Genomic DNA, 25085 nt, shown 5'->3' with positions numbered 1-25085 from the left:
TATAGGAGACCTCCAAAAATAAGAGATAGTGGATTAGACCTGTGGTGTAGCCTTCCAGAGGAAGCTGCAAACGTCAGGCAGAGCAATCAAATTCCCAACCCCCGGTACTGGTCAACATACAGCCTCTTGAGCTTCTAGCATAGCCAAGATAATGGATGTCATACAACCTGACTACTCTCATTAATTAGTCTGTATAAAAATGCAATTATTACTTGTGAGCTTTGCTCCTGATAAGGCAATGAAAGATAAAATCTTGTCATTGGTGGTACCAGGTGATCTAGTTAAGGATTCTGCTAATCAGGCAATGCAAGTAAACCAAGCAGGTGCACTTAGCTTACAGCTTGGATAGTGCTATACCAAATTATGTCAATCTAGACATTTAAATAATTGGTTTCCTGCTAAATCTGATCAAACATTTCAAGTGTTTACTCTCCCAACGAATACTCTTTTGATATTCTAAACTGTTTAAGCTAAATTTAGGAAATGTAATTTCCATCCACACATAGGTACCTTCTCTAGAAAGCTTCTAACCTGTTTAGAAATTATTCTACCAAACCTTTTATTTGGCTCATTTAACTCTGTAAAGAACATATTGAGCCAAATTTTATTTCCAATGCCATTGGTTAAAAGGGAGAGGTGAGGTGTGTGTGTTTTGTTCCTGCTGTTCCCTTTCAGTGCATCGCCCAGATCAACGACTTCAGGTCCTCGATCAAGCCGATCAGGGGGGTATGTAGTGGACAGCAGAATTCCAGGGCCCAGTTTATGGCCGGGCCCCTCTTTGCCCATAACAGTGGACAAAGGTTTGCTCCATTTTGATTGGATCTTGTTGGACTAGCACAAACAAGATGTCCAACCCATCAGATAAAGATGCTTGGACAACATCCAGACACCTCTTTGAGGGCAAGAAGAAGACCTCTAGTTCCAAGCCCAGGAAGGACAGGACTTCTCATTGGTCCACATGCAGTTTCTGCCCTTCACCCATCTAGAGATGGATCCCTAATGTCCTGATTTGTGACGGCCATAAACATTCCTCAGGACTTCAGCAGTAGTGGGTGAAACAAAGAAAGACCAAAACTGATCCATCCAAATCCATTCACAACTATGTTTGGAAACCTTAAGACTGATGTAAACTACACACATCCATCTCATACTTATTCAGAGAAATAAGTATTCTCAGTGACAGCTATTTGTAATGCAACATCTTCCACAAATGCAGCTGTTAATGAACAAATGAATGAACACATGACAGTTCAATCTTTTTCCATCATGTTTGGTGTCTATTTGTTTAGTATATTGCCAAGGGTATTCTGATGATGGTTTGGAAAGTGAGAAATGCATTGATGAACTTTAAAGACACTTTAAAGACTTTTAACTGTGTACAGTATGCAAATGAGTTCCACAGGGGAAAGAAGGGTGGGCCACACTGTGTGCCCTCTCTGGTGCCAGCAGCCAATAGTAACACTGGAATGGAGAAGCGCCAAATTGCAATCTCCTCCTATTTGGAAAAGGATAAAGGTACCCTTTCAATAGACACTCCTTGTTCTGAGTCTGTCCGCTGAGGATTAGACTGTGACAGAGCAATCAGGTTCTGAGTCTTCTCCATGTGAGAGACAAACAGTTCACCAAGTTCTGAGTCTGTCCCTTGAGGATTAGACTGTGACAGAGCAACCAGGTTCTGAGTCTCCACATCCGAGAGACAAAAAGTTCACCAAGTTCTGAGTCTGTCCGCTGAGGATTAGACTGTGACAGAGCAATCAGGTTCTGAGTCTCCACGCGAGAGACAAACAGTTCACCAAGTTCTGAGTCTGTCCGCTGAGGATTAGACTGTGACAGAGCAACCTTGTTCTGAGTCTCCACATCCGAGAGACAAACAGTTCACCAAGTTCTGAGTCTGTCCGCCGAGGATTAGACTTTGACAGAGCAACCAAGTTCTGAGCCTCTGGTTTAACCAGAGAGACAACACAAGATCCGAGGATCTGAATCTACAGCTTGTGAGGCAGCAACAGATACGACAACGTTCTGAGCCTCCAGCCTGTGAGGAAAGAGACATTAACCAACACTACATTCAGAGTTTTAGTCCAGCGAGACGACTACAGCACGTCCCAAGTCTCCATGCTAGAGAGACCAGAGCAGATTGACCAACTTCTGAGTGTCTGGCCCAAAGAGGCAGAAGACACACAGAGACATTTGCAACAAGGTTAAGCTCAGGAGAGCAAACCTTCACTTCAAGGTTCCTTCGTCTGCGTGTTCCAGGTTAAGGACCTTCTGCACCTACTTCAGGGCCTCATCTGCGTGTTCCAGATTTTAGGACCCTTTGGTGCCCCAGGAGATCAGCATCCCACAGATCTTCGTGTTCAAGGCTGTTGAAACAGATTCCAGCTCCTTTCTTTACTGCACTGTCTCCCAGCAAAACCATTGGAAGAAGTCATCACCATCGGACTGCTTACTCAACCACGTGGAACGTAAATATCACTTAACCAAACCTCTTTCTAGAGACCTTGGCATTGTTGATTATTATCAGTATATGATTTTCTAATTTACATTAGAGGTAATATAACTGATGCTAGTTAATAACAAATAATCTTTCGTTTATTTGTTTGATACATAATAAGGTTCTTCACCTTAGTTTCAGAGAAACAACAGTTTATCTTTCCGTAAGATAACGTATCTCTTCTATAGCCACACTTAACTTACTCACATGTATTTTATGCATTTTACGCACTTTATTCCTTTATCATTCATTGTATTCATTTAGTAGTTGTGTTAATTGTTCTGTTTATCTTTTGTTAATAAAATCTATTTTATTACAATTGTGTCTTCCTTGTGCTGATAAGGCAGAAAAGGCTCTACAAGTTAGAAATCTCACCAATCTTTCAGATAAATCAGCTGACCAACTCTTCCCCCTTTACATTCATTATAAATGACTGGGCAGCCTCCTGTGCGGAGTGTTCTCATACAGCCAAGGTAAAAGGCCTTGACTAGTGTCCCAAACTAACAGGGGGGAAGGTAGTCATCTGATGTACTCATAACCACACCTTAAGTGATGTGTGATCCAAATTCACAACGTCAGCGGTGACGTGAGTACCAATCACTACCTTACTTAGTGTCCTTGGGTGGACAAAAGTAAAAATCACTACATATTTATATTATACTAGTTTAGTAAAGTCACCTTTATTTATATAGTGCTTTATACATTAAAAATAGTTAAAAAAACAGCTTTACAGTGATAACTTGAAAAATATGCATTGCAGCTTTTGTTCACCTGAAGTCACTATATTGCACATGGTTATATATACATTTATAGTCTAACCAAAATGTATTCAGACACTTTCAACATTTTCTCACATTATCACCGTTTATTTGCTATGGTTTAGAAAATGGTAATAAAATATGGCTTAAGTTATGAACTCAGAGTTAAACTGTGTTAGAACAAATTCATGTTGATTATTTCAGATAACTTTAATAGAAATATATGTAATGGATTACAATCAACCAATCAGCTTTTTTCCCTCCTTGTCTGAGTGAGAAGACCCAGATGATTGGATAATTTTAGTAGCAGAGGCAGTAGATGTCTACTAAACACAACAATGATGTTAAAAAATGATGTTTTGCAGGGTCTCTATACAGACTAGGGGCGTTTTACATTGAAAGGAAGCAGATGTGTTGTCTGGAATCACAGCAACCAACAAAACACCAGGAATTTTAGTGTAATTCAACATTAAGTGCGTTTGAAGTGTCTGTTGATCATTGTTCGAGTATTCCCTCAGCTGTAAATGTACACTGGGGCCCTCTGCCTCTGTTTAATGAGATCTGGGTCTGAAAAACACAGCGGAAAGAGGGGAAATGATTGATGATGTCATGGTTGCTTATAGGCTGTGAGATTTTGCAATGAGGGGTTGAATTTCCACCACACATCTCAAAGAGTTATGGTGTTCAAATGCAAGCACAACCGAGAGTGTTACCCTCATAAAACAGCTTAAACAGTGCGTGAAAAACTGTAAAGCAGGACCATTTCTAGGTATGTATATTACATGTTATTTCTGACAAGAGTACTGGGCTGCTTATACTGGAATGTCGCCTTTCATAACAAGTTTGCAGAGGATTACTATGAATTCTTGGGAGAAAGAACATGCACAGGAGTAAAGTCCTGCTGTGTTTCAAAGTAGTAATTGTCACTGACACAAATGATGGTTACATGACATGTAATTAGGCGTCAAATGAATGATGACTAGCTTTAGGAAGAGCCTGCCTTACAAAAACAGAGCTGTAGAAGGTACAACGCTGAAATATTCACACATCCATCAATCTACCTGAGAGCAAAATGACGAAGAAAATCAAGGCCAAGACATTTACATAACAAGAAAATAAAACTATTTAAACACCACCAAATGCTAAAAGTGATCAAGACGCAAATGAAAAGAACAATGAAGGAAGAAGGAAGTTGTTTTGACACGGGGTCTTTAAACTAATGAGCGCCTTCCTGGGATGTATGCCATTTTTCTTGGAACTGTAGGATTCCTGATTGTGAATGATGAAGGCTGACAGGATTACAAGTATAATCATTTCTCAGTCAGAAATAATGGATAGATAGACAGATGTAAAATAATAATGCCTGAGGGGAAACTCAGGAAAAGTAACTGTGCAAGTTACACTGTATTGGCTGGGAATGAGATACCAGATCCTAAACGCAGCAAAAAGAAAACAGACACCATAATTTCCAGAGGCAAGGGTACTGATACATAAAGTTTGCACAAACATCATTTGGGCTGAATCTGAATTATGATCTGTTGGAGGTTTTGGATCACAATGAATAACAACCCCTGAAGTTCAATACGTATTTTTGTATGTCTGGGAATCCCCTACAATTCATTTTTAGTGGTTTTATTTGGCATGCATGACTAACGTCTATCATAATATTCATCACACTGGTGATTTGAAAATACATGTTTGATATTACACGCATGTTCCATGTGGAGCTGATGCTGGCCGGCCAAAACCGACTCATTTAAAGTCAACATGCAATGGTGCAACCAATGTGAAGTATTTCGGAGAGTACCGGTAACTGCAAATTAAACAAAAACAGAGAAGAGACATTGTCTGGGAGATTGTCTCTATTTAAAATGGACTCGATCAGGAAAAGTGGTCATTATAGACCAATTTTGTGTTTGTAAACAGCGATGATGTGTTCTGTGGGAAGAGCCTACCTGGTGGCAGACAATGACAGTTCTAGTAGCATGGAAGTCACGTAATAAACAATAAAAAGGTCATTTCGAGTTTATATCTCACAATTTTGACTTTTTTCTCACATACATTCAAATTTCACAATTCTAAGAAGAAATATCAAAATTGCAAAATACAAACTCGACATTCTGTCTTTTCCCCCTCAGAAATCCAGGTTTTTATCTCCCAACTTTTATTTCCTCACAGAATTGTTTTACAGAATTGTGAGATAGGCCTGAAAATGTTGTTTAAATGTCACAAAACATTATAGGTTTATATATTATTTGATGCTGTAACTGTAAAGCTATTATGCACCAAAAGTGCATATGAATATTATGTAGATCTATTGTTTACATTTTTTTTTCTGCCACCACAATGCACGGGCAGTTGCAAATGACATAACCGTGAAGTCCACTCAAAATTGGTTGATGACAGTTAAAAAGATTGATTACAGTGACCAAATGAAAAGGCATTTTGGAGAAGATGAAAAAATATATACTTTCTTTCCTCCTTTCTTTCTTTTTTAATACCTTGGACAGATGAATCATTTAAAATAAGACCACAAATCTGCTTTAAGAAAGAAAATATATAATTTAGCAGTCTGAAATGCTTTGAAGAAATGTGCACACAGTATCCTTATTTATAAGGCAGAAATCTATAGTGGCATGTGAAAAACAAAGAGGCTAAGAATTATTTAGAGGTTTAAAATGAATGAGGTTTAAAAAAAAAAATTAAAAAATTGAGGGATAAGACACAAAGTATGCGCTCGAGAGTACAAAAAAAGCCCTCACGTCTTCCACTTCAAAGTGACCCCAGAGGGCTCGGGCGGGCCAGATGTGGTCCCGTGAGCAAAGCCTCATCCATCTTACATTCCATGAAACCCCCTGCAGCAGGACAACTTTTCTATATTTAGTTCTTCCCTTAGGCCTCGCTCAACCCGCTAGAATATGTCTCATCTATTTCCTGCATTATCCACCATGTTTCAGCTTTTTTTCAGATCTGTTGTTTTATACGCCTGTTGGTGCTCTTCCAGAAGGTCTGTTTGGGCTATCAGGTTGTGGACCATCCATCTTGCAAGCTGAGTTGGTGGTATTTTTTTGAAGTTGACATGTAGAGAATGTCAAAGAAATGCAGCTAGCATGACGCAGGGTCTTGGTTGTGTTATGACAGAAACAGCCTTGGTGAAATGCACAGTTAAGCAGCGGGAGAAAAGGAGGAATATGTCAGTGTCACAGGTGATGATGCGGGCTAGACTTGACTGATTTTGCGTACATGTTTAATATGGAGTCTCTGAATGCAGTAAATGTTTAAGCGGCTTAAAGGGTTAGTTCACCCAAAAATGAAAATTCAGTCATTAATTACTCACCCTCATGTCGTTCGACACCCATAAGACCTCCGTTCATCTTCAGAACACAAATGAAGATATTTTTGTTGAATTCCGATTGCTCTGAAAGTCCTTCATTGACATCAATGTCATTTCCTCTCTCAAGACCCATAAAGGCACTAAAGACATCGTTACAAAGCCCATCTCACTACAGTGATTCTATAATAATTTTATGAAGTGACTAGAATAGCTTTTGTACGCAAAACAAAAACAACTAAATAACGACATATTAGTGCTGGGCCGATTTAAAAAAAGATTTGAATGGTTATGAATCAGTGTATCGATTCAGGATTCGGATCGCCAATGTTCCTGAAACCAATGATTTCAGCAGTTTGACATGTGATCCGAATCATGAATCAATATGCTGATTCATAACGGTTTGACACTTTGTTTTGAAATCATATATAAGTCATTATTTTGTTTTTTTGCTCAAATAAACTTTTTCCATCGCTTCGTAAAATTATTGTAGAAACACTGTAGTAAGATGTAACGACATCTTCAGTGACTTTTATGGGTCTTGAGGGAATAAATGACATTGATGTCAATGAAGGCCTTTCTGAGCCATAGGATTAATATCTTCATTTGTGTTCAGAAGACAAACGGAGGTGTGTCGGGTGTCGAACGACATTAGGGTAAGTAATTAATGAAAGAATTTTAATTTTTGGGTCAACTAACTCTTTAATACCCCCCATCTTTTGCACAAGCATGTGCTTGTTTTCTGAAAAGGAAACAAAAGAAGCAGGGTTGAGCACTTCAGGAAATGAAAGATAACTTAAAAAGGAAGGATAATGTAGGATCAAACCTATTCCCAAATTAGCCCTGCTTTTAGAGGAAACATGGGGAGTTGAATAAGCACCTCATGTTGCTGCTTTTGAAAGTGCTGTATATGTTAAAACCCGCTTTGAGAGCTGTTCTGCTTCTAGGCTCTTTGCCAGAATGCCTCTCAAGGCTAGTGGTGGTGAAAGGTCCATGCATCACTAAAAAGATGTGTACGTGGGTAAATGTATGTGCATTTCTTGCACAGGTTCCACTCATGTATAAGTCTGGCCAAAATGCAGGAAGTGCAACAAAGAAAAAGGGCACTGTACCCAAGGGGTCAAGGTTTTGCCATTTAGCATGGTCCAGTGTGCTTCTTCTGGCATTCTATCTGGGCCCAAAAGAATCTTTCTCTATCGACAGTGGTTAAATGTTTTCATTAAAGTGGTGAAAATCAACATTTTTAATTTTATATGCAAATGCGATGTTTTTAATATGCTTTCAGACTAAACCATGTGCAAGTTCATTGCTGAGTATTTTCTCCTTAAAACTGCAGTGAACCAAAGACAGTCTCAAAAATCTGGTTTGAAATCGCCAGTTTTTCTGATGTCACAAAAGAACTTGATTCCAATCACGTCAGCATGTGGGCGGCCTTTAGCATATCATTAACTTTGACCGCTCTGAAGCAGGGGAGGCTCAAGAGAAGCCATGTTATCCTGGTATATTTTTCTGTTGATATGAAAAATAGGGTACATTTAGCAATATAGCGAGTGGCTATGTAAATGATGTATATTATGAACTAATACACCTTACTCCAATGATGTTATATGATGTTCAAAGCGTTTGTAAGGATACTGATTTTTAGAGAGAAGACTGAGATGGCGAACGGATGTGTAACAGCAACATCTGTACGACGTTGTAAAGAGCGATACCATCGTGCAGCATTTACTATGAAATTGCATATTACAACTAAACAAAAATGGAATTGTAAGCTCAATCCTCAATGACAGCCAGATGAACCTTCAGGGGAATCACAGGTCATTGGATGGTGTTTACATAGAGCATTCTCTTTTCTGTCACAGGAAATGTGAACTCGCACACTGAAGGCATACATGCTGCTATATTTACAAACCCTGATGAGCAAATGTTTTGGGAATATTTGAGAAGGATGTTACGAAATATGTGAGGTCACATGCAAGAATGTTGATACTGTCACTATAATGTAAACAATAGAGAGTCAGTTTAAAATGGATCCCACAATGCTCTAGTAACAAGTATATCTTGTCTTGTTAAAGTCTTGTTAAAGAAATAGTTCACTCAAAAATAAAAAAATAAGTAATTTACTTACCCTCGTGTTGTTCCAAGCTATGACATTCTGCTAAACTTCAACAGAACAAATACAAATACAGGTTTGTACAAGCATGAGGGTGAGTAAATGATTGCAAGATTTTCATTGTGAGGTGAAATATACCTTAAAGTCAGACACTAAAAAGTTAAACTCTTTTAATTGGAATTAAAAGAGTCCCACAAAAGTGCGAGGAAAAGAAAAAGAGCAAAAGCTCACAGCATTGACCGCTCAACCTAGCCGTATTTTGACTGTTTGCAGGGTCGCTCCTCGCCCAACGTCCCAAACTGAGACTTAACCTCTGCTGGAGCAGAACAAATCCTGGCCTCCTGAGTTGCACTTGGCCCCGTAATCTATCTTCATCCTATTGAGCCGCTTAGCTCTCCTCTCCTGCCCCAACAGAGGACCCCGCAGGGAGTTAGAGGGCCGGCGTGGACCCTCCACACAGATGGATGGAGAAGACTCAGCTTCCCATCGCTCACCAGCACCTCCAAGCTTTTACAACAATAGATTTAGGGTGAGGAATGGGTTAGAGGCAGTAGGGAAGCATTTTGCCAGAGCATTTGTGAGTTCACACAAATGTTTATCAATTCTAAGCCAGCCAACAACACATAATTAAGCAAATTAAAGGGATAGCTCCCCTAAAAATGAAAACAACTTTGGACACCACTGACAGTTAGTGTATCGACAAAAAATAATAATCTCAGAAGCAATAAAGTCACTAGGGTGTTGGTACGAAATTAGGGTGAGTAAATGATGAGCATTTAAATTTTTGGGTGAACTGTCACTTTAAAATGATGAAAAACGTATTTCAGCAAATTGCTTTTGTTCCTCTTTCATAAAAGCATCTGCTTAAGGTATAAATGTAATGTAAAAAAAAATGGCTAAGCCTCCACAGTGGGTTCTTTACAGTATGGAAGTTACATTAAACAGGGGCTTACAACATCTTAAATAAACGCAGGTTCCAAGTTTACAAGCATTCTGAGCTGTATGTTTTCTTTAAAAGATTTTATGATGGCGTCAACTGTATGGTGTGGTGTAGTAGTGACGTGATTGACTGAAACAGCCTCTTTCACAGTGGTTGATGTTATTGCACTAATAAATAGATGGGCTACATTGGCCCGTATCCTTGTGAGTCATATTTATGACGTACAGCTTCCTCGTAACACTGACTGTATCAACATAAACATTCTCTCAGTGTTGATTCAGTTTCAAAGTAGCTGATATGTATTTCACAAGACAGGCTAGCTTTCAAATAACTGACTTGAAAGAAAAAAAAATCAAAAGCTGAAGCTGCCAACTAAACTGTAGCCAGAAATAATACAAGTCTGTGTTTATGTACGTCACAGTGAGCTTGAGAGAAGAAAGAAGTTAAGATGGAGACTAGGGCTGTGAGTCGTTCAGAAGTCAATTTGAATTGAATTGAGGATGCAAACTGACTTTTCAATTAAATATTAATTAATTGAAGTAGAATTAAAACAGGCACTTGATTGATGAGTTACAAATCTGTGTAAGTCCTTGACAGAACAGAAAAACTTATGTATAATTATGCAATCATGTTATATTTTAATCTGAATAATAGGATTAGCATATAATAAAGTATATATTTATAACTGTATTATTATGTATAATAATAATATAATATAATATATTATTATGTTTTATATGAAACATATAATATTATTAACTCACAAGTTAAAAGGGAGCCAATTCGTTAAAAAAAATTCACCAACCCGATAGCAATGGATATCAAAACTGTAAAGTAAAAGGAATGTAGGAAAGTAAAACTGTTTCTCTCTTTTTAAATCAAATCACACAAGACATTCAAGACCGGTCAGCTGTGTGACTGCAGGATCACCTTTCTATCTACCTGACTTGGTAAAGACAACAAGAGGTGAACGAGGATAACAGGCTTGGTAAGAATCACAAATTGTTTTTATGTTAGAAGACAGCTGGTACAATGCCAAGGGAGCTCTTTTTCAAAATTTTAGATTTGTGATCTACATGAGGGTGGCCTGTATTCATTCCACTGGACTGAAGGCCTTCACATGCCTTTGGAGCTTTTGACCTGCTAATCTTCTCCAAGACGAACCTCAAGACTTCATTTTGTCAGAGTGCACAAAGCCAAATCATTCTATTACCCCCTCCAATCCAATTACCCCCTTCAAATCTCTCTCTCTCCAGCACTCTCACACACTCTAATAAACGCGTTCACCTCCCAGATCCCCATGCCAGAGGCTTTTAGCGGGGTTCCCATGCACGGACTACAGAACGTACCAGTGCTGCTTCAGCTATGCGGAGATTAAACAAACACATCTGGCCCAGTTCTCCAGCCGGACGGAAAAGGACCGAATTCCCACAGATATTGTGCTCATTTAAACCCACTGTTGCTCATCGGATATTGTTTTGGGAACAATGCAAGGGAGTGCGTGCCTTTGAAATGAAACATTTTCATGATGAGCTTAAAGGAAGAGCTGGCGAGTGCTTGTTTTCTCTGTCTTTGCTAGGCAAGGGTGGCTTGAGACAAACAAAGTCCACAAAGTCCACCATAAATTGCGGTCGATCTGAAGCTGGACTAAGACAGCTGTAAATCAGCTGCGGCGATCGTCCGTGAAGAATCTTATTTTCCATCCTTTGCATGTCGGATTTGTTTCCAGAATGATAGAACATTCCTTTCAGTATCTTTCACACGAGCCCAAAAGTCGTAAATCGCTCAGTTGTCAGATCTCTCCGTGCTTGCTCTAAACAGCAGGACACGGACAGGCTTCTGAAATCTCTGTTTGAGAATGCCTTGTCCAGTTACAAACAAATGGGATACGTACAGCTGGAAACGAAGCCCTTACCTTCACAACAGACAAGCTGCTTTACTTGAAATATCTTATATGTTACAAACAAGAGGCCTCGGCCAATCAAAACTAAAAACGCATTGCAATAACTATCAGAAATCTCTTCATAAAACATGTTTTAGGGGTTTACAAATCAAGGTTAAACTAAGCTGCACTGGTCTAGAACCCAAACAAGATGTGATGGCCTTAAATGCCCCATTAAAAGAATGACTTCCTTTGGTGTTGCTCTGAATTCATTAATTCAATTCCCCCAGACTAAGGGGGGAATCCTGTTTGGATTAGCGAAGGGAAAATCTATTTAACTCAGTCCCACTAATGCCAAAAAGCAATTAGAAATGCAATCCTAGGTCAAATTCTTGGAATGAACGTGTGCCCTGGTCACTGAAACACAGTGTCTTCATTAAAAAACAACACTTCACAGAGCAAAGTTAAGCCCTTGTTCACATGGTTAACACACTGGTCTACTCTTCTTAGTTGAAGCCAAATTAGATAAAACATTTGTTTTAAATTCCACCACAAACCTCTTTTTCTTTTAATGGTTTGCTCTGTTCTGCTAAATTAGAAACAATATTTTTAAGTGTAACTTTTTTGAAGTTACTAAATACTTTTTGAGGACACTGTTCAGGAAAACATTTCAATATAACACAAATGAAAACCAAGCTGAGTAAGTTCAAATGCTCACCTCTGTCTTTTTACCATGTGATCTCCCCAGGGAGGAAGTGGCTCCCACAAGTCTCTCTTGGCCGTGCCGTTCCCTTGCGTCGGATCTTCTGGCCATGTTGCTCCAGTTGAGGGACTGGTTCACCCCCACAGCTCCGCTCTGCAAAGACAGCACAACAACTTTTAGCATGGGACGGGACACACTTTGTCTGGAACAGATGACCTCCGGAAATGACTATGAGAAGAAGAGAGAAGCAGCAATTTAAAGAGGCCAAAGACTATTGAAAATGGAAGAACTTGAGAGAAAAATGGTTGACCTTGTTCCAGAACAAGCAGCATGCAAATGGAAATCTCGTCTCTCGTTAAAAACCAGCAATGGTTGTTGTGAGGGCTCTGAAACCCATCATGTCATACCGCTAACCACCCCTAATGGACATAGTGATATAAACAGAACAACAGACCCCAAGCACAAGACATCGTTGTCTTGAGGAACCAAAAGGCACTTTTGTCTCGCTGTGAACCCTTGCTACAGGGTAGTTATGTCGCGAGCTTGCATGATTTTTTTTTTAACTTGCATTGAAAGTTCCCCATGGCAAGCTCCCAAGACAATGGACCTCTGTGTCAGTGTCACCAGTCTTGTCTACTCTCTGCCAGCCTGCGGCACATTCTATGTAACCCATGTCACAGGCAGACACCATGCACTGGCACATCACGCAATGTCAGACAACATATTCCGACTGAATTCTTTTCCGTTATCTACACACACAAGTGGACCGATCAACTAATCTCGGGTAGAACAGAATAGAGATCAGATTGTGATTCAGATAAAATCCAGATGATGAAAATATCCTGCCTGTTTAAAGGGAGCTAAAGCAACATATTTACCAAGAAATACCCACTAATCAACAAACTATATACATTTTATTCAACAAGAAAAAAATAAGAGTGACCTGCTGGAATGCTCTGTCATTAGCGGTGTGTCTCCGGGTGGTGTTGGGCGTGTCGGAGGGGGAGGAGCCAGCACTGAGCGCTTCCTCTATATCCAGATTGAGCTGATCTAACCTCTTTATTAGCTGGGTCATAGATTCAGACCATGGAGACAGGACCTGAGGTGACTCCTGCATGTACACACAAGAGACATACTGTAGGACATCACAGAAGAACAAGCACTGAAGATAAAATTGATTAGGCAGAGTCATTACATTGGACTCGGACATTCAGTCAAGGGTCTGTTTTCTCTTAATGTGCAAAGCCAAAAATAACCAATGAGCCAGCACTGATTTCAGAGCCATATCTTTTATTCTCAAAGGTTTCAAAGTCACACTGAACTATACTCTCCAGGAACACACAGAACCGTGCCGGCGAGTGTTTTCCCCAAGAAAAAAGTTAATGCTTAGGCTTAATGGAGTTTTCAGTTGTTTTGTTCATTTGCTCATTGGTTTCTCCTAAAAAAAATTGGGAGAAATACAACGGGAACAAATAAGACAACTGTTGACTTACGGTAAGAGTACAGATCTATAAAATGAATGTGGACAGAACAGTTCAGACAATTATGACTTGGAAGAATCTGATGAGAAATGTTTGAGTTGTATTGAGATTTTAGTTTCAGTTTGATGCAGCTTGAGAAATCACTGCAATCTTTTATGTTTATTATACACACTGATGTGCCAAAACATTATGCCTAATTATGGGTGAAGCATTGATCATCTTCTAACAAGGCCACAAATAAAGGTCTGGGTAGATGAGTCTATTTACATCACATGGACGGACGTGTATGTGTGTGCTGTTTACCTAGGGAAGTGATATGCACCAGGATGCACTGTGGAAAGACAACAAGCCATTGGAGGGAGTGTGATGCTCAGGGTAATGTTCTGCTAAGAGACCCTGGGTCAGGTCATTCATGGGGATGTAAATTTGACACATACCACCAACATAAACATTGTCGCGGACCAGGTACACCCTAGACAGGTGCCTTGATGCCTGATACCTCAGGACACCTTCAGGGGTCGGCACCGTTTTGGCAGCACATGGTAATAATGTTCATATATGTTCATAATGCTCATAATGTTTTGGCTCATACACACACACACATACACACACACACACACACACACACACACACACACACACACACATACACACACACACACACACACACACACACACACACACACACACACACACACACACATATATATAACAGTTCAGATGCAAAAGCCACTTCGGTCAAAAATGAGAAAATGATACTGAGTTCATGCTCTCTGCATATAGAACATTCATAAAATACTTTCACTTCTTATATTTTTAAATCCCAGTCTCAGCCCATTTAGAAGTAACGGTACTTGGGTAGAAACCAATACGGAAGCCTGACAAAAATGCTTATTTTAAAGCAAAACATCAGACGAATTTAGAGGCTTTTGCATCCGAACCCTCTCTATACGTATACATTAAAGAATGAATGTCAACTTCCTTTCATGTTCTACTGGGATGGATGGATGGCTGGATGAATGGATGGACAGAACGAAAGAACAATAGATAGAACGATAAAAAGTTAGACAGACAGACAGACAGACAGAGAGACAGACAGACAGAGAGAGAGACAGACAGAGAGAGAGACAGACAGACAGACAGACAGACAGACAGACAGACAGATAGATAGATAGATAGATAGATAGATAGATAGATAGATAGATAGATAGATAGATAGATAGATAGATAGATAGATAGATAGATAGATAGATAGATAGATAGATAGATAGATAGATAGATAGATAGATAGATAGATAGATAGATAGATAGCCTCCTTTGAGCAGTAAACAGCATTGAGAGTTAAATGTTCCAGTGCCACACACATTTGAACCAAAACTAGACAGCAACCCAGCTGCCATTGTGGTCCAAACATAGCTGTATGGAATTCTTCTCCTTTCTCTCCAGCGCTACTTTCACTACTCCCCAGACACCCCTGCCAAAGAGTATAAATAGACTGTCCCATCCAGCTCAGAGACAGCCGAGGGTTCCTGGGCTATAAATTACCTTCACCTACCTCACTCACCAAGCCATAAATCAACAGGGTTGCCCCTTTACCAACAGGAAGTGGAGGGGCCGGAGGAGCAGGAAGAGGGCAAGGATGAACTGTGAGGAACATTTAACAGTAACGTCCTAGTGCAGGAGACACAGCAGGCGGAAACGCTCAAGTCTTTCTTGGGATCTGAAGGCCCAAGGCAGAGATTACGGCTCCCTCTCATAGACACACAATGATGCTATTGACGACTGTCATGGCTTGTCTCAGGCAGCAGAAATACATGGTTAGGTTGAAGGGGGGGTGGGGGGGGGGGGGCAGCATACAAGTCACATAAAATCTCAAGGAATGTGGCCATGGTAAGACCCTTAACAAATTAGACTCAAGATGACATTCCTTCAGAGAGCGAACAAAGAGGCACAACAGAACCAGCCTTTCTAGAACAGTTTTAAATAATACACTACAGTTCAAAAATGTGGGGTCAGTAAGATGTTTTTATGTTTTTGAAAGAAGACTCTTATGCTTAAGGGAGCAACGTATTGTAAAGCATTACTTTTAAAAGTAACTTTTCCCTAATGCTGCTAGTGAGAAGGCTTTCGTCCCTGTTAAGACATTAGCACCACTCTGTGTTGCCCTTCTGCGATGGACCATTAACCTACTCGACTTTAACAAAATACGATGCATTTGCTACTAATAACGCTCAAATCTAGCCTCCCGTGCTTTCTTGAGTGAAAACAATTAGTGTCTTCTCAGGAATAAAAGAGGATGTTGTTTGACAAAAAATACAATGTTACAAAGACCTTAAAGCTAAGGTCTGATTTCTGAGTTTACAGCAACACTTTAAAATGAAGTTCAACTTACATTTCCACTCAAAGGTTTGGGGTCAGTTAGAGTTTTTTAAAGAAATTAATATTTTTACTTAGCAAGGATGCATTACATATATCAAAACGGGCAGGGCATTTACAATGTTACAAAATATTTATATTTTAATTGTTCTATTTCATGATCTTTTGTCAAAGTCAAGAGGGTAAAGGTTGTTCTTTTAAATTTTTTATTCATCAAAGAATACTGGGGGGGGGGGGGGGGGGAAGAAGAAATCAGTTTTCCAAAAAAACAATAGCGTAATGCATTGAATATCCTTAACTAACAATGACCAGCATTTTTACAGCAATGTTTATTAATAAAACTACTATTGTTCATTCATGTTTGTACATGATATGAAATAATAGGTCATTTATTCAACTTGACGAAAGCTACTTGTTTTGACGAGTTATATTTTCATTGCAAGTTTTCTCCTTCACCCTGCGCAGTAAAAGACTGCGAGCGTTTGCTTTGCTGCTTTTTTGATCATTATGCAACTTAAAACGCCAAAAATGTATTAGTATAAAGCACACATTCATATTAATCTAGTATAATACATTTTATAAAGGTAGGCCTACTGTATATTGTTAGTTCATGTTACGCAATAATACATGTGACAAACAATAACAAATATTGTGTTACCCATGTGTCATTTTTTAGCATGAACATTTTTTTATTGATTGTCACAGAAAAGAGAACATATGTGGATTTATTCACAATAAACTACATTGGTCTAGTGGCAGCTTTTAAAATATATTTCAATTACAATTCTATTCCTAATATTGGCACAGAATTCGCGATTTCCAACAACCCGGCATCGGTTACTTCACCCCTTTCCGCCCTGTCAGTCGTGAGAAAATACACTTGTCATGGCAACTAGGCCGGTATGAGTCAGTCCCACCAGATCAGCTCATCATTGTCATCTTCCACGGTGGACAGAATGGCCGAGGACCATAACTGCACCGCCGCAAATTGGCCACATTGTAAATCTCAGCACTGGCCCATTGACATGGAAATGAGGAGTCAAGTGCCTGGCTTTGGCATTGCTCTGGGCTTCCTGCCATGGCCATGCCACCCACTGAGTGTGCCAGCCAGCTCCACCGAGAGAATGTAACAATATGTCATCCTTAAAGGCCACCAGCCATAATCCGTTTGTTGAACTTCAAATCCAGGTCAGATAAGTCTCTACTGAGAAAGAAAATCCTCCTTTTTTGTTACAGGAGCCGTTCACTGTGACTCACGTAACTCAATGTCTTCACTCATAAGGATATGCACAGATGGCTAGAGCAACATCTCTAGGCTAGAGATGTTGCAGTTTTCCATAGTTCCTTTTTATAAACACGTGTGTAAACTCTACATAAATAGGTATAAACTCAGTAGTAACTCACTACCAGTGCTGTCGGCTACACAACATGTGTAAATGTTTGTATAGAGCGCCTCCAAACGGTGAAGAGGCAAAATGCATCTTAACCTCAAGAGTTGTTTGCTGTTTTAAATAAAATAATTTAAAAAAAAATCATATGGATTGTACCAATAAATATCATCTCCATTTTTTTATTTTAAAATATATTTTATTATTATTATTTATTTTTTACAATTATTTTTTCTGTTGATATACACTGACAGCTCATTCTGGAATTTCGTGAGAAGGTGCAAATGAGGCAAGGTCGGCACTCACGTGAGGGGGTACCACATTCTTCCACACATTCATCTTAAAATCATGCATGAACAAAGAATAAGTAACAGGAGGGGAGGGGAGAGTTGAGCATGTGCAGCACAGAGGGCTGCTGCTGGGGCCAACAAATGAACCACGGGTCATTCTAAGCTCACCTGCTTTAGGAAAAACATTTAACTTCTGACAATTCTCTAACTACTCTAATTACACCACGGACACTGAGCAGTTACAGTAAGCCATCACAACGCTAGATGTAATAAGTCTTTGTTTGACTTTTTTTTTTTTGTACTAAAAAAGTTATATTTTAGAAATAAGAGAAAAAAAGTATCTTTTTAGTATATAAAAAATATACCCATTTATTTAATTGTATAGAAAATATTTTCAGAATAACACTAGCAGTTTCAAGAACTACTGCACAAAATGTCCTACTACAATTTAAACTTAAAGTCATCTTAAATGTAACAATATCTGTAGATGCAAAACCAAGAATAATTGTAAAAAAAAGCATGCAGATTACAAAAAACTTAATTACAAAAAAGCATATATATATGTGTGTGTGATATACATATGGTGAAATAAATGAATGGCTACCTATTCTAACAACAAACAATAGCAAACATGTCTATATTGACTGAATACACTGAATCTATATACTATATACTTGAGTTTAACGATAAGAACAGAGTAAGAGGGTGTGATCGCCTCAACTTTACACTTTGTCCTGGTTATCTATGGTATGAATGGTATGGGACACTTTTACAGGAGCTCTTAACCAAGCAAGATAGGGAATATGCTATTGTGTTTTCATACATGTCTATGTGACACTTCTTTAAAGAATAATAAACTTGGGATGGGGAGGTCGCAGGTTGCCAGCAGTCAGGTCAGGCATGAGTTTAGGAGAAAGGTGCAAATCATCCATGACTGGCTCCAACTAAATGGAGCTGTAAGTAATGGAAGTCTAAGTTCACTGATAAATACATGAATGCTCTGACGGGCAACAGGAAGGACATCAGACTTGGCAATCCATGAAAAAGAGCCTATGACACGCTCAGGAAAGCTTGGCTTTATGACATGAACGGTCTATCAACATGACAATATGTAGTGGTTAAGCTGGTGGTTCATTCACAGCTCTAGTAGCCTACACTTCAGGCCTCACACAGGGAATGTTTTAACTAATACAAATAACCAGTCATTCCTGGTTCTTTTAATATATTCAAGTATTCTATACATTACTTTGTAGAGAAAAAAACAGCGGATAAAAAGGTTAAAGATTCAAGATTTTCCTTAAGGATATTGCAGTGCTTTCTCAAATTAGTATGCAAATAAATACAAGAGAGGTTGCCAAATGACAATTCGGTATGCAAATACTGTGGGTGTATGGCGTATGATAAAACAATAGATTTTCTCAAATGAAACAGTAAAATGCTCAAGAAGTGACTCTCAGAGCTTGTCTGACTATCACCAGACCAAGCTCAATTTAAATTGAACATTGGTCGTGGGAGTCTGCTAAGTATTTTCTACTGCACAAAAGAGACTGAGAGAGTGATCATTGGGCATTATTTGAATGACTCTGTACACAATTGGATAGTCTTTCAACCATAGTCCGTAAAAAAATATGGACGACTCGACATCATCCCTTTCCGCTTGGCAGATTTGAAGCTTTTAGGCGGCCTTGCACGGCGCGGACATCTTGGGACCGAGTCTGCACAGTAGCGATTTCGGGACCGGAGTTGCGCAGTAGAGCGCAGGAAATAGAGCAGGAATTACAGCTGCGATATCAAAAGCCCGCCCACACTCTCGCGGATGCAGAACAATTAATTATGTTGGTGTGAAATAAACAGTTATGGAAATGTAGAAATTAAAGCTAAAGCTCTAATCTGCTCCCAAAAATTTCGAAAAAAGTCTGTTAGTGCCTCAGTGACAACTTTGCTCAGAGAAGCCGTCGATCTCAGCTGTCAATCATGACGTCACACCCCCTGTTTTTAAAGCGTGAGATAACTAACTCAAACTAAACTTATTTTTAAAACGAACACCTGAAATGAAATCATCGTGATGATAACTGCCTTCAGTGACATAAACTAATTTTGGGGAAACATTTTTGAAGTGTAATTTTATTATTTAGTTTGCCTCGCGTCCATTAGAAAACACAGAGGGGCGGCTATACTGGGACCGGTCACCGGGGGGCGATCGAGGCGCGAAAGCTTCAGTAAATCAGAGGGAGACTGCAGGCTTGCTTTCAACCAATCAGACCAAAAGAGGTGCGATCAAGAGGCGTGATTGTCCACTGTGGTAGGGCATTTAATATCAATGCACCTAAATTATAGCCTGACAAGCCAGACCCACATCAAGATGTTTGGTCTGGAAACTCACCATTGACAGGGCTCAATCCGAGGGGCGGGATAAACGGTTGTTTTTCAAACTCCCTCTGCACGGCGTGCACGCAATTGGATAGTGCTACAACCAACCAGAGCAACGAAGATGAAGCAGGACATATTCGGTCGGCAAAACTCAGAACACAACTTCCCTTCTTAAGAATGACTTCAGTGCCGTTCTTTCTCTCTGATTCGAAAGACCGCCGTTCGCCAGTTTCTGTGTTTAATAGAAGCACGCGCACTCGTCATTATATTAAGCCCCGCCCACCGACTCTATACACGATGTGATTGGCGCAACCAGAGTTTGGCGTTTACAGCTCAGAAGTGAATTGAGAGTTGCTAGACGACACTCGTGGCAAATTAGATTTGCTGTCGCTAGGGTGAGTCTAGATTTAATTTAATTTAATTTAACATCTTTGTCTACCTTCAAGACCCAGCTTAAAACATATCTATTCAATATGTATTTTGAATAATGTGGCTATAAAATACCTGTGCTTGTCTTGTGTGTATGTGAGTATGCTAATGTAATTTTGTGCAAATGTATTGTCTAACACTATGTAAAGCGACCTTGAGCTTTGGAAAGGCGCTATATAAACAAAACCTCATCTTCTTCTTCTTCTTCTATCAACAGGCAACAACCCATCGCTTTCTATCTGTCATCACGTTAAACCCGCCAATAGCACGTCAGATGGATAAGCCAGTCTGTGATTGGTTCCTGCAAAAGTGTAACAGAAGCTGTAGAAATGAACGTACGGGTTTCCTGCAGCTCTAGAGATGAAGATCATGCATTCATGTCATCATACAGACGGCAGAGGCTGAAACTGCTGTTCAAGCTGAGTCATACCGGGCAGACGCCAGTGTGCGCACACTCAATCAATGCGTTCAAATTACGGCACTGCACTTCTCGTCTGGTGTGTGACCTCCTTCAGTGTGTGTGTGTGGTGAATGAAATCGTGCATCTACCCTATTCACTCACACAGAGACATGCAGACCGTTCTTTAAATAGTCTTTTTGCGGTTAGTTAATCTCGAGCCCTGCACTTAGACAAACAGGGAAGCAACTGAAAGCAGCTACCTATTAGTAGGTACTGTATATCCTCAATATTACCGGTACTACAGAAATGCTGGTATTGTCATATTTTCAAAATTTCAGTACCGGTACTTTTAACATCTATAATTCAAATCTATTCCAAGTCTTTCAGAGAGATTTATGAACCTATTGTTTAACTAACTTAATGAAAATAATTGACTTAAAGGAACTGTATGTAAGAAATGTATTTCAAATAATCATAAAATGGCCCTCATATGTCACTAGACATTAAGAAATCATGTTCATTTCAAATACTTATATCACTGACAACAGTAGTCCGGCCAGGATATTGTCATTTAAAAGTTGTTGTTGCAGCCCTCAACTGATGTTGATGTTGACATGTTGTGTTTTGTGCCTGAAGCTCCGCCCTCCACCTATCGACCAATAAGAAAGTCACTAGTGTTTTGACATCCGGGTTGCCAGATCTGCTCTAGTTACCAAAGCTGCAGCTACAAACACTCCTGCTGGATCCTGCAGACTATCTGGCAACCTCAGGTCAGGGGGGAGGGGGAGAGGGGAAAGTGATTGCAGTACCAGTTTTGGCCACAATCTTACATACACTTCCTTTAAAAAAGATCAACTCGCTCAGGTCAAGTGAGACATTAACTGGCTTGTGAGCAAGCAAGACCAAAAATCACCAGATATGCATTACTTTTCCACAGCTTTTAAGATTTTATAGACTTTACAGACCTGGCAATCACAAAAACTCCCTGATATTTCCAGGTTTTCCATGATAATGAGAAGCAATCAACAAAACAGTTTGAATGTACTTGCATACATTAAAAAAATTGTCCTAAATGAATCCCTGAAGTTCATCATTTAGGCCTGGATTCACAGACAGGGCTTATCTTAAGCCAGGATAAGGCCATATTTTTTTAATTAGGTCATTTAAAGGAACACTCCACTTTTTAAAAAAATAGGCTTATTTTCCAAGTCCCTTTAAACAGTTAAACAGTTAAACAGTTGAGTTTTACCATTTTTGAATCCATTCAGCCGATCTCTGTATCTGGCAGTAGCACTTTTAGCATAGCTTAGCATACATCATTGAATTGGATTAGACCATGAGCATCGAGCTCAAAAATGACCAAAGACTTTCAATATTTTTTTATTTAAAACTTGACTCTTCTATAGTTACATCGTGTACTAAGACCAACGGAAAATGAAAAGTTGTGATATTTTTAGACCGATATAAATAGGAACTATTTTATCATTCCTGCGTAAGAATCACAGAACTTTGTGGCCGTCATGGGTGCAGCGGCGCAATGATATCACCGTATCTATTTGAACCAGAATAACAGTTACACTGAAGATGAGCAACTTTTAATTTTCCATTGGTCTTAGTACACGATGTAACTATAGAAGAGTCATGTTTTAAATAGGAAAATATTGAAAGTCTTTAGTCATCATTTTTGAGCGCGATGCTAATGGTCTAATCTGATTTAGTGATTTATGCTAAGCTATGTTAAAAGTGCTACCACCAGATACAAAGATCGGCTCAATGGATTCAAAAATAGTAAAACTCAACTGTTTAACTCTAAGGGACTTGGAAAATGAGCCCACTTTCAAAAAAAGTCGAGTATTTCTTTAAGTAGCTTTTATAAACATGCCTTAGGAAGAAAAAAAAACATTACTGGTGTGCATCTTGAGACAAAGCACATTTTAAGATATAAAACTATAAGATTAAAGCTTGTCCGTCAAATAGAGGGCTAAATTTTTTTGAGCAAACCAAAATCAAAACATTTGAGGAATGTTAATACAGTGCTGAACTGAAAGCAATGTAAAAATCTTTACAGACATTTTAAACCAAACCAGATATCCTGCTGCCTATATATTGTTAAGCTTTAACAAATCTGAAAAGTCTATTAAACATCTAACAATCACTGGATCCTCACCTCTGTACTGCTGCTCTCCTCCTCTGCCTCATAACTGCTGGTGCTGATCAGTGGGAGGTTAGTGCTGGAACTTTCTTCTCCAAAGGTTCCTTTTCTCCTTTGCTTCTCCAATCCACCCCTATTTCTTCTGGGGCCAGGGAGAAACTCTTTGCACTCTGGGAACACCTCATCGCCACGGCCTTCATCTTCAGAAGAGGTCTCACAAGCATCTGAGCTCTCATTGGCTTGGGCGTTCTGGATCAAACCCAAAAAGCTGTCATAATCGGCAAAGGTAATGGAGCTGGGCTTGTGTTTGATGATTCGGGGTAAATCGGTCCCCTTCGAGACTGGCAAAGGAGCAGAGTATGGGTGCTCAAGGAGGGATGGTCCCAATGGAGAGGATGCAAAAGAGTAAGCGGGGTCTGAAATGGATCTTACTGTCAAACTAGAGAAAGGATAAGAAGTAGACGAGGTGTTTGAGGGATCTACATCAAGGTTGTTGGTCACATCTGAGGAAAAACAGCTGAACTCTTCCTCACTGTCCAGTGGGAGGTCAGATTCATGAATGCCATTCATATCATGGTTTGGGATTGATATTGAAGCAGAAGTGCTTTTATGTTTGATGGGTTTCTTTGTCTTTTCTTTTGTGAGAAGATTTGAGATTTGAAGACAAGGTCCATCCTTGCTGTCTAGAACTGGTACAATTTGACCAATCTTCTCTAATGAACTTTTATTCTTCAGCTCAAGTAGTGTTTGGTCATCTTTAACAGATACTAGAGAATTTGAAGTATCTTTTAATGTCAGGTTTCCATCCACGGTTGAGTCTGCCTTTGAAATATCTACTGAGAAAGTCATTTTAGGGGCCTCTTGCAATGTTGACGACCGCTTTCCTTCTAAAGTCATCATGGGTCGATTGTCCATGTTTTAATCTACAATTTCGAGCTAGCCATAAGGAATATCCAAAAGTGCCTTCGTATAATGCCAAAAACTGCCATGTTCCACCATTTGGACTGAACTGGTTCCTCTGTCCAAATTAGCACTTTGTGCAAATCATCCTGAAAAAGAAAGATCAGAAGTTGCAATGAGTTTGCTTTAAATGTTTACATGATTTATTTAAAATTAAGTACATTTGCTTACTTAGTGTGTAAAGTAAGTACTTTAAATACTTAAGTGTGATTCATTTAGCAGACTTAAAAAGGTGCTTTATCCACAGCTATCATGTTTTAATAACATTTCTGATGGTGTAGTTCTCAGTCCTGCTGGTAATTATTTTAAACCAAAGGTAGCTGTCTCCATGCCTGACCAAGCTGGTTTGACAGTCTGTTTCGCAGGTTTTAAGAGGTGTTTTATGCACTTTTTTTTAGCTGGTCAGTCTGGTTTAGAACATTTAGACCATCAAAAACCAGAAATGCATGGGTTCAAGTTTTTTTCAGCATGGGAAATTTAGAGAAAAAAAAAAATCAGCATTACTTGGAAAAACAGCTGTATTACTCCAAAAAAACATTGCATTTGCTTTAAATGTCTGAATTGCTTCTTTTTTTAATATTCTCTGTGGTAATCATTAGTATGTCAAATATGTACTGTGTTTAACCAAGAATATTGGTTTAAATGAGATGAGCAAACATTGGAGCATTGCGTCACATGGGATTGTATGGAAACACACGTTTATTTCACAGATAATTATCCAAACCATTACAGAAGAAGCTGAACATATGCATTACAATGCAGGAAACCCAGAGAGACAGAAAGAATCTCAAAGATGCGACTGAATCCCAAAGAGTCTGGGAATAGCAGAGAAGGGATAACGTAATCCCAGAGAGGCAACGAGGGAAAAACAGGGAATCTTGCACAAGTAGAGGAGGGAATAACAGGGGATCTGAGGGGTTGAACATCTGGCTCAGGCTGAGAGCGTTCAAGTCTGGATCTGTTAAAGGCACGACGATGGTGACATCAGTGCTATGAGGAATCTGGCTCTTCGCTCTCCGGT

At 39.3% G+C, this 25085-nt stretch overlaps 1 protein-coding gene across 4 annotated transcripts in view; it reads right to left on the bottom strand.

The window, feature by feature from the left end:
- stard13b (StAR related lipid transfer domain containing 13b) overlaps window positions 1-25085 on the bottom strand; it is a 136765-nt gene that overhangs the window by 79668 nt on the left and 32012 nt on the right. For 3 of the 4 annotated variants that reach the window (XM_067450401.1, XM_067450400.1, XM_067450399.1), the window contains exons 2-4: window positions 23120-24153; window positions 13162-13329; window positions 12234-12371 (exon numbers count right to left, since the gene is read on the bottom strand). In XM_067450401.1, coding sequence (XP_067306502.1) covers window positions 12234-12371; window positions 13162-13329; window positions 23120-24019 — 1206 coding nt within the window. In that variant the 5' untranslated portion in view covers window positions 24020-24153. The remainder of the gene's footprint in view (window positions 1-12233; window positions 12372-13161; window positions 13330-23119; window positions 24154-25085) is intronic. The other variant, XM_067450402.1, reaches the window with a different exon arrangement.

This window comes from Pseudorasbora parva, chromosome 8, assembly GCF_024679245.1.
Source record: "Pseudorasbora parva isolate DD20220531a chromosome 8, ASM2467924v1, whole genome shotgun sequence".
Taxonomy (NCBI): Eukaryota; Metazoa; Chordata; class Actinopteri; order Cypriniformes; family Gobionidae; genus Pseudorasbora; species Pseudorasbora parva.
Note: the sequence above shows the minus strand (reverse complement) of the source record. Positions and strands in the feature narration are given on the sequence as shown.